The following is a 10375-nucleotide window of genomic DNA, read 5'->3' as shown; positions in this document are numbered from 1 at the left end:
ACTGCCTCCTCGAGTTTTAGAACTGCTTGCATGGTGGCTGGCTATGCCTGAATTAATTTCACAGCCTTTCAATGAGTTATTTTTCAAGTGTTGTGTGATCCTCCTAAAATGTTATGTTAATCCATTAAATAGAGCTGTACAGTTTGGACTCTGAACCTATTTTGCCAGATGGAATGGTTGTAAGTTTCCAATTAACTAAAAATTAAGCATTAACTGGAATACTTTAATTGAAAAAAAATGAAAACACCTAATTTTTACAATTAGAAATTAGTAAGTAAGTACTAGTAATTAGTTCCTATAAAGTTGTACCTTGACTTTCTTTCTAAACATTCATAATGCCTAGGGCCTTTCTTAAATCACTCAAGCATGACAATTTCTTTCAGCCACATTAACTTTCTGTAGCAAGTGGTACTGAACTTGTTCAAGCACAATTTGCTTATGTTATGCCTTTTTGCTTGCACACGTGACATCTCCACACAGTGGCATTAGTAAGTCCCTGGACTACACAGAAACATGCTGGGAATACAGATTATAGCTTTCATATTTTGTTTCTGTGGGCTGGGAGCTGCTATTGCTGCTACTGCATCAAATGAGTGGAAAGTCACTAGTCGAGCATCATCTGTTATCACTGCAACCTGGGTCTTCCAGGGTCTTTGGATGAACTGTGCTGGCAACGCACTGGGTGCTTTTCACTGCAGACCTCACCTTACTATCTTCAAAGTAGAAGGTAAGTAGGCACAATTTAACTGGAACATATGGAAAGCCATGTGTATTGCAAGATGTGAGCCTGAGGAGTAAAAGATTATTTTGGCTTGTGCAAGAGATTATGTTTAAAGCATTGTGATGAATATAACTAAAGGATCTTGTAGGCAGAATATCAGAAACAACTTTGTAGGAGTGATATGATTTCAAAGAAAGACAGTCAGCTCTACTCTGTGGTTGGTAATATGTGATAAGTATACTGGACATAGTGCGAGTAATACACTGTCAGGTGTCAAACCACTATTACCAGAAAAATGGACTAAACTGTCTTGCAGCTCTAATTTCCATGCCAAGATGAGCATCCTGCTTGCTGGATGGCAAGAGGGGAAAAGATAGCAAGGTCTGTGACAGCTATCGGTGCTCTTTTTAGTATCTGAAAAAATCAGAGAGCAAATAACCACATCCATGAACACTATGCAAATATTCATATGCTAAGGAATTAAGGTTTAGTGTATATACTTACTTGTATAACAGGCTAGTATTTTATCTTTAAAGATAAAAGGTGTGCTGTTTCAGAATGTGCATTTTAATGGAAAGTGTTGAATTTGTAAGCCATCTATCAGAGCGTAAAAACAAATAAAGATTTCTTGCCTTATGTCAGGAACAGCTTTTCTCAGAGACAGGGGCTAACTATAAGTGTACTATAGAATATGTTTTGTGCTTCTGTCTATGTGTAAAGAAGTCAATGAAGAAGTTTGATTTTTATTTGCTGCTAAGCCTTGTGACAGTAGGCAAAAGAGTGTTTTCAGTGAAACTGTGTGTAAGCACTCATAAGGCCCTGGCAGAGGGACTGCTCTTCCTGGGGGAGACAACACACAAGCAAGACGGGGTCAGACTAGAGTAGGAAAAAATGTATTAAGATGCCAGTATTTTAGGGAGCCAGAAAATAAATGCAGGCTAGACAGAACCAGTCTCCCAAAGCTTTTATGAGACCAGAAAGAAGAACAGTTTTAAGATATTAACAGCCAGTGGCTGAATTAAATATAAAATGTAATGTTGCATGGTTGTTACCATATGGTATATTGCATAGACAGGGTCATAGACTCAAACACATATGGAAATATGGAAGCTTGGGGATGTTCCAGATCCTGACCTTTTTCTGCCTTTCATGCCCCTGACACATCAGACTGTGTGCTGTGACATACAGATCAACTCTTACACATACAGATGATTTTGAGTTAAAACTCGACATAATTTTTCTACATATTTTTGATGCCCTGTTTTAAACCCTGTTTTAATCCCAAATCACACATGAGAGATGTGAATGGCTAATAAGAGTTTTACTTCTTTTAAAAAATGGTGTTGGTCAAAAATTACTTACAAGGTGCAGAAGCTCACTCATACTTTTGAAAAGTGAATATTGTATTTTACAAATAACCATTTATGCATTAGTTCTGCCAAGACTTAAAGAAAGAAAAACAGCTCTTCTTCTCAGGTGTTGTTTAAAACAATGTAAAGTAACTAGAAAGTACCATTATTGCTCTTGTTAGTAGCACAAAATCTGCCTTCATAATAATCAGATGTAATCTATTTGCCACTTTCTATTGTTACTGTTATTTTGATCACTGGCTGATTGAAACTTGAATAAACAGAATATGCATGTTGTGCATGCATTCTTTAAATATATACTTAAGCATTTGAGTAAGATTTGCCATATTTGTTTTTTTAGAGGAACATAGACAAGAAATTCACAAATTAAAGTAGCACACTCTTGTTCAAGTAAGAGAGTAACAAGCTGCTGTAATGACATTTAGGAAGTCTAATTTTAACTTGCCACTGCATGCACCAGCAAAGGGTAATGTTACATGTAGCACAAACACTACTGGGAAAGAGTGAGGTATTCAGTTTGGAAAACCTGCTAAACATAAACTCCTGATAATCCAAGGAAAACAAGAGTTCAACAGGGAAAGGGCTTTGCACTCTCGCTCTGTCATAGATTGTAAAACAATAAAATGTTTAGATTAAACAAGTAATGAACTCTCATCTCTGTCCTCAGAGCTCCAATATATCATTATATTTGACATACTGAGGGCAGGGAGGGCTGGCAATATGACTTTTCTTCTGCACGTTCATCTTTTTATGGAGTCTATTTGCAATTTTTCCTATAGGCAAAGACAATTTACGTAAGTTCCTCATTCCATTCCTATCTTTCCATTTTCAGGTTACCCTACAGAAGGTATTAGCAGTTACAGCAACAGTGTTATGTTAGTGTATTAAGTCCCTTCTACTCCAAAGCAGATTAATTCGATCATTAAAAGTTTAATTGCAATTTTTGTGAGGATTTTGCAGGAGAGGTTTCTAAATGGGCTGTATGAAATTTTAAGATTTTTTTCTTTTTCACAGCAAACAAAAAAAAAGCCAAAAACCAGATTCCAGAGGTGACTGCCTTCTGTCCCAGGCAGTATGTAGATATTTACCAGAACTGACTTTCAGCTTGAGGACTAATTGCGCTGATAGGACCATAGCCAAGGCAATAAGAGTTCAGCTTCTGCAACCCAGCCCAGGTGCAGATGTTGAGGGATTCATGCTTCTGGAAATCTGGGTTAGCACAGCCACACTGCTAACAGTATCCAAAGCTAGCAGGGCTGATGCCAAATGTTCATGTGTATTCACATGTGCAGCCACACTGTGCTCTGCTGCAGTGACTGAAACATTCAGATGAAAGATCTTAAAGAGAGATCCTGAGTAGTAATAGCGTTGTGGCTACAGTCATTTAAGGCAATGTTTGTGGGAAGAAGAAATGGCTTTTATTAAATCTACTGCTTTGGGAGAAGTATGCAACAAAGTCATTCCTCAGATCTGACACAAATACAACAAGCTTCAAGCTTAATATTATCTGAGAACACTGTCTCTTCAGTTAACTTGGTTATGATTATCAGAACATCAGATACACCCATGGAAATTGTATGATTAAAACCGAGGGACCATTACTCACAAGCATAAACTCACACAGTCAATAAATGCCAGAAACTAAAACTAGCAGTGAGACAAAATTGTTTCAAAACCAGTAAACTTTGATTAACCACTCAGTGCTTATCAGTAAGAAAGATCCACAAAGACCCTTCAAAGCATGAGCCTGAGAACTGAAGCTCTGATATCGTGAACTCCAGAAAGATACTGACTTTTTATGGCAGTTTCCTTTCACCCTGCCTCCTGCTAACTCCCCAGTGCTCCACAGGCAATAGTTAACCTCTTTTCTCATTCCTCCCAATGTATATAATTCTGAATTCTTACAATCACAGAATTATCCAGATTTGACAAGAACTGCCTTTTAGCTGTCTAGCACTGCTTAGACACTTTATTTAGGTATTTTGACTTTGTTGATGTTACAGAGAGCTGTTTCATTCACATAAAATACAGAACTGTAACTAGCCATCTAGTTACTGACCTGTGTCCACATCTCTTTTCTACAACTCTTCCTTAGTCTGTCAGGAGAGATACTAGGCTTCTTCAAACAATTTGTTTGGTATTTGGCATGCCCTGCCTATGGCTCTGTTTCGTGACTCCACTACATGTTCTGGTTTTCCATGCTGTGAATTCAGGGAGATGTACTGGAAACTAGGAGAAATCTGCTTCATTGAACCTTTGCTTTTTTGAGCTTCATATCTCCTGCTGGCATTGTTAATGCCTGTTTTGGCAGAGCTGATGGGGCAAGTAGTACTATCCTCATGGTAGCCAATATGGAATGGGCAATGCCCAGGTATTCTGGGTCACATCAGCAAACAGATTGAAAGCTGCCTTTTCATGATGCCACCACTGCAGTGCAACTGAGCAGTGGAAGGAAGCTGATACAAGGCAACTGCTATTGCAGCACCTGTACCCAGAGCAGCCTTGCACAGTCAAACACCATTTGGGTTCGTCAGGATGTGGAGACCAATTCCAGTCAGGCTTCAGGGTGACACTAACAACCTTCCCAGAGAATTCAACCTAGAACAGGAAAGGACTGACATGAGAGTGTCCTTTACTTGACAGAAAGTTACTGCCAGGGAAAACACACTATCCATGTTATCGGTGCGAGTCCGTGAGGCAGTAAGATACCAGCATAGCAGCCAAGGCCAGGCTTCTCCTCAGCCTAAGAGGAGGGCACTTAGCGCTAAATCCCCCAGCGACCAACGCCACGGCTTTACACCCATCCTCGGTGGGTTTGCAGGGAGTCAGGCTCTTGAAGGCTGGGCACAGAGGCTGTGCCCTCCTGCCCTCCCGCTGGGGCCGGCGGGCGGCGGGCGCGCTCCTCTCTCCATGGTGCTGCAGCAGCAGCCCCGGGGAAGCGCCGGCCGTGCCCAGGGGTGTGCCGCCCCGCCCGGCTGGGCACTGCCAGCTCCCCGCGCCCTGCAAAGGCGGCGGGCCTCGCCCCGGCTTTCCCCGGGGCAGAATCCACAGGAGAGGAGAGGGTTAAGTGCACCCATAGCCCGGGCAAGCAGTAGCTGGGTGCGCTTTTTGGGGGTCGCAAGGGAGGGCGTGGGGCTGTCAGCCAGGGGCGAGTGGCTTCATCAGGAAAGGAGAAGTCCACCGGGAAGGCTTTCTTCTGGCTGATGGCCAGCCACAGGGGACTCTGCCGAGGGAAAGTCAGGATAGTCAAAGGGAAAGGGTCACGGAGGGTCATGATTTAACCCCAGCTGGTAAGCACACAACTGCCCCAAACGCCCTCGGTGGGATGGGGAGGAGAATCAGGAAAAGGTAAAACCTGTACATTGAGGTAAGAAAAATTTAATAATTGAAATAAAATATGACAACAACAGCAATAATAATAATAGCAGTAACAATAACAATAGGAAAAAAGGCAGGAATAAAACCCAAGACAAGTGATGTACAGCACAAATGCTCACCACTCAGTGACCAATGCCCAGGTCATCTCTGAGCAACAGTCAGTCCCTCCCAGACAACACCCCTCCCAGTTTATATGCTGAACATGGTAATTTGTGGGATGGAATGTCCCTTTAGCTACTTTGGATCAGCTCTGCTTTCTCCCACCTTCTTATGTACCTCCTCATTGGCAAAGCATGGGAAATGAAAACATCTTTGACTTAGGATTAGCCACAATCAAAACTTCCGTGTGTTATAAACATCATTCTCATTCTGAATCCAGAGCACAGCACTGTACCAGCTACTAGGAAGAAAAGTAACTCCACCCCAGCCAAAACCAGAACACCGGATCCAATACTAAGGTTAAAGGATAACCATGCGAAAGAACTTTCCTGTAGCAAGCAAATTCTTTCTAGGAAAAGTGCAAACTGAAGGGAGGTATGATTGATTTGTATTCATTCGGCTAAGCCACCCCTTCATTAAGCTTTTCTGCCTGATGACTGCAGCATCCATTTGGTGACTTAGAAAACCAAAGTCAAAACAGCATTGTCAAAGTTGCATGAATATGAAAGGAAATATACACTAGGATCAATAGCTCAAATCTGGGAAGGATGACCATAAAACATAGACAGAATTCCTCTCAGACTTTTTTTAATGGCTTAATTCCCATGGCTTAATTTCTTAAAATACTCTCCATTTTTCAGCAGGGAGAAGGATCACTGTTTGGACTGATTGAAATGCTGACTTCAACATGGGGTCTCTTGCATATGCATAGGAATAGAATGCCAAATCTTGGTAACAAAAGGTTCTCCTCTCTCAGTTTGCCACTCCATTTTAGCAAGGTTATTTCCAAGCTCAAAGACTCTCTTCTGACATTAAATGACTGAGTCTGCTCTCCACTCAAACAAGATAGCCTTAAACATGCTTGCTTCCTAGAGGAGGTTGGTAATGCACTAGAGGGCATGAAACATCATAACTATATGCAGCAAACATTTTTGGGATCTCTTATATTGCATATCACTGCCCCCACCCCCAAAAATTAATGAATAAAGTAAATTAAACAGTTCGCCTCGGTATTAGTTAGTCAGAGACATACTGTGCCTTATTATTAGGCTGATTTCAAGTCAGAAAAGGAATTTATTTATATGCAGCAAAGCCATTCACAAAACAGCCCCTGACAGAGCAGATATGAACTGAAGGAGGTGGCTAACTCCCTTGTATCCAAGAGATTTTTCCCACAGGGAGCTCCAGCAGCAGATTTGCAGTAGATAAAGAGCAAAATCCAAGGCTTTCATGGGATGGTAAGTTCCAGGGGAAGCATCCAGAACCCAGGAAACCCCCCAGAGGCAGAACAGTTCTGTGAAACCTGGATTTGTGGATCTCAGAGCTGACATATAGGTTAAAGATTTTGAAGTGGTTTTCAAGGATTCTTGCTGCCAAATATCATCTTCTGTTTGAGCTCTTTGATTCCAAGATTTTAATCTATACGCTCTGAAAATCCATTAATCTAAACCACAATGAATCACTGTTTACTGCTGTTTACTATGAAGGCTGTCTGGCTTTGGCCAATTATTTGAGCCAGAGTAGTCCAGGGCTGTGGGCAGACTGGAAAGAGCTGTGCCTACTGAGGGATCTGCAACCAGAAAGATACAGAAAGGGAGTCCAAGAACTGCGGGACTAGACTGCACGGGGCCAGATGGAAAACACTGCGGGTGGAGCCTTCACAGACTGCTGCCAGAAGAAGTCTGGAGAAGCTGATCACAGGTTACAAAGGACAGATTCTGACAATGCTTTAAAATCTTCAGGGTTACAAGAAAACACACGACCTCGCAGACCAGTCTTCCTTTTTACCTCATTTATACATGACAATTACACAGCACCTCTGCAATCCTCTTTTTGTGCTCTGAGCTTTCTGTCTTCTCAATGGACAAAGGCAGAGGTTACAGTGATGAGATTTTTTTCACTTTTGTCTAGATCTGTTATCTAGACAAGAGTAATGTTGCTTTTGCTTCTCTTCACTCACCTTTACAGATTTTTGCCACTCAGAGTGGTCTTCACTTGAAGAAAATCACTGAGGAAACCTGAAAGGTGGAAAGTGCTGCTATTTGTTAGTGTGGTTCCCATGCAGCTGTTGCAAGGACAGGAATGCAAAGCTTGTTATTGGGGCATTAATAACAAAGTTCTTTCATCTTCTAATACTCACATCAGGATAGATTGTTATCTCCACTTTGCTTTTAGCTTTCTTTGATTACTGCTACATAGCAGCAGAGAGTGTACTGCAAAATGAATAGGACTCAACAGTCATTGGTATGCAGCCAATGTCTTAAAATATCTCTGTTCAAACAGGTTTTGTACCCTGGTCTGCCTTGTGAGCACTGAGGTGGGTGAGGGGAGCTTCCCTCTGGCATATGTTGTGGAGCTGAAGGCCAATGTACCTCTTCTTATCTTTTTAGCAGTCATGCTACAACCAGAGCTTCATTCAAAGTTCAGCGATACAATCAATTTCATTTTCACAAGTCCCTGCAGCAGGAGGGGAAAGGAGGCTTGTCAAAACCAGCTGTGATAGGCAGATGGGTAAATGAAGGAGACTGAAGTGCTGAATTTGTAAATCATTAAAGCAGATGATTTTGAAATTCACACCACTGATATTTGAGCTCTTAAATATTTAGTTTTCCATCATGGAGTGGTGCAAGGCAGAGGAGAGAAGCTAAGCAATTACCTTGAGAATGAGTATGGGGACATGCAGGGAAAAAATATATGTACATAAAAATCTCTCCTCCAGTTACTACATGGAGTTGGCTAGGCAAGTAAGATTCTCGTGCCCATTAGTAGAGAAAACAAGCCACTACACAATAAATAGGGATATTGAATCCCCCAATGCAGGTGTTATTCTATCTCTCATAGTACTTATGCATAGTTTTGCAATGTAAAACAAGATGCCAGATGAGCACAGCCATTTTTTTAGAGATATGCGCATGGGATTCTTCCCCATATCCCACATGCATCAAGTCCTACATTTCTGTTTATCCTCATAAGTCTTCCCTGGAGTGCCAAGGGACTCTCTGCTGGCGTAGAGGCTGGTCAATGTATTCTTTTAAGTGTTTCATTGACTCAAATTAAAGCAAATGCTTGGAGCAGAGGTGTTTCCTAGGGCAAATCAGGACTTCAGATCCCCACTTTTTCAGGGTAATTTTTACTTGACTCAGTCCTGGTGCCAGTGCTATGAGGGATCTCTGGCTGTACCCAGTAGATTCCTATAATCCACCCAATCTTCTCTCTACAGATGACATTGAAGCCTGGGTCTCCTGTATGACTTTCTTCTTCAGGGATGCATTTCCTAAAACAGGAGAGAGCATATCACCTCATATGTCTGTGATGTAATGTAAAACATTCTAAAGTACCAGAGCACTTCTTAGCTGCTGAATGGAAAACTTTTATATTTTCAATTCAGTGAAGCACATGCTGAAATTCATGCATGCAAAGTCCCCTGAGAACATTTCATTGATATCTCCCCATAAATACCTTGGGCTGGTCACCCAGACATTTGCCACTTACATTTCTAAGAAATTTCCTGAAACAGTTAAAAAAGCAGAGGCACTTGACACTTCTGAGGACCATAATCAAGTCTACTCACACGTTCATTTGACAGCTATGGGTTTTTTTACTGTTAGCTTTTCTAAATAAAATGTGTGTTAGTCTGGAGGTAATTAACCAACCTCCAGAAAAACACCTCCTGAGGATTAACCTGCTTAAAGACAGAATTTTTAAACTCCACATCCTGAGCTAAGTTATGTTGTACTATCAAACAGTTTTCCATAATCAAGGCTTCCATGTAGTAGATTTTAAAACTGTAGGCCATCAACTAGACACGTAATTAATATTATTTTATAAGACTCCAAATGTTTACTTCTAGTCCCCAAAGAAGTTAATCATACAGACTCTACTGGTGTTTGAAAGAGTACAATTGCATAACCTGACAGTCAAAATGAGAAGCAAAACTGAATACTTGAAGATCCTCATTAATTTGCTCTCATAATAATTTACACTGGTTTTCTACCAGGTCCTCTCTAACAATTTTTATCGTTGCTAATTCTTTTGTATCCAGCAAAGATGTGAGGCTACTCCTCTGCAGATACCAGTCAGAACCAGAGGTGTGTCTACGGCTCATATTCAGGGCAATGTACACTGAATCATATTTCCAAAGGAAACGAGAGCTCAGAAGTTCTAAATTTCCGCTGTAGATGGAAATCCGCCAAAATCTTCTGTTGTTTGGAGACTGCCTTTTCCTTCTTCACAAATGAATTTCTAAACAATAACACGGAATGTCACATAAAGCCTTTCTCTTGATATTTCATCATGTAAGCAGCAAAAGCAGAAACCAAACCCCAGCCAGTAAGAAACAGTAAGTGACTCAGTATCCATATCTCTGTGTGGTGTTTATTGGATGACCAGGAGAACAGGACTTTTGGGATGTATAAACAGCTTCTCCACTGCAAGCTCACTGCATGCCCAAGCTGCTGCCCCAGGCCAGCATCCCATCCCAGCAAACATCCCACCACATACTGGGCCCTGAGTCAGCCACCCTTTGGTAAAAACAGAAGTAGTTATCTCACTAAGAGGGGGAAAGAGGTAATTTAACTAACTGACTAACTGACTAATCATTAATGGCATCTGATTAATGGCACTTGGCTTTTCCATATCACATTTTTAATGGAAATGTTCCACCTTACAAAAAAGATGATACAACTATATTCCAGCAAAACTAATGCAATAGACAATTTTACTTTAATTTACACCACCTTTCAACATC

General features: G+C 41.1%; 1 protein-coding gene across 1 annotated transcript in view; it reads left to right on the top strand.

Annotated features, from left to right (window-relative positions):
* The first annotated feature begins 470 nt into the window (after positions 1–470).
* The window catches only part of CLDN10 (claudin 10), a 57747-nt gene continuing 47842 nt past the window's right edge, over positions 471–10375 (top strand). The window contains exon 1 of the mRNA XM_085057562.1: positions 471–727. Coding sequence (XP_084913688.1) covers positions 514–727 — 214 coding nt within the window. The 5' untranslated portion in view covers positions 471–513. The remainder of the gene's footprint in view (positions 728–10375) is intronic.

The sequence above is a fragment of the Lichenostomus cassidix genome, chromosome 1, assembly GCF_008360975.1.
Source record: "Lichenostomus cassidix isolate B80296 chromosome 1, HeHo_3.0, whole genome shotgun sequence".
NCBI classification, from domain to species: domain Eukaryota; kingdom Metazoa; phylum Chordata; class Aves; order Passeriformes; family Meliphagidae; genus Lichenostomus; species Lichenostomus cassidix.
This window is presented reverse-complemented; position numbering and strand designations above follow the sequence as displayed.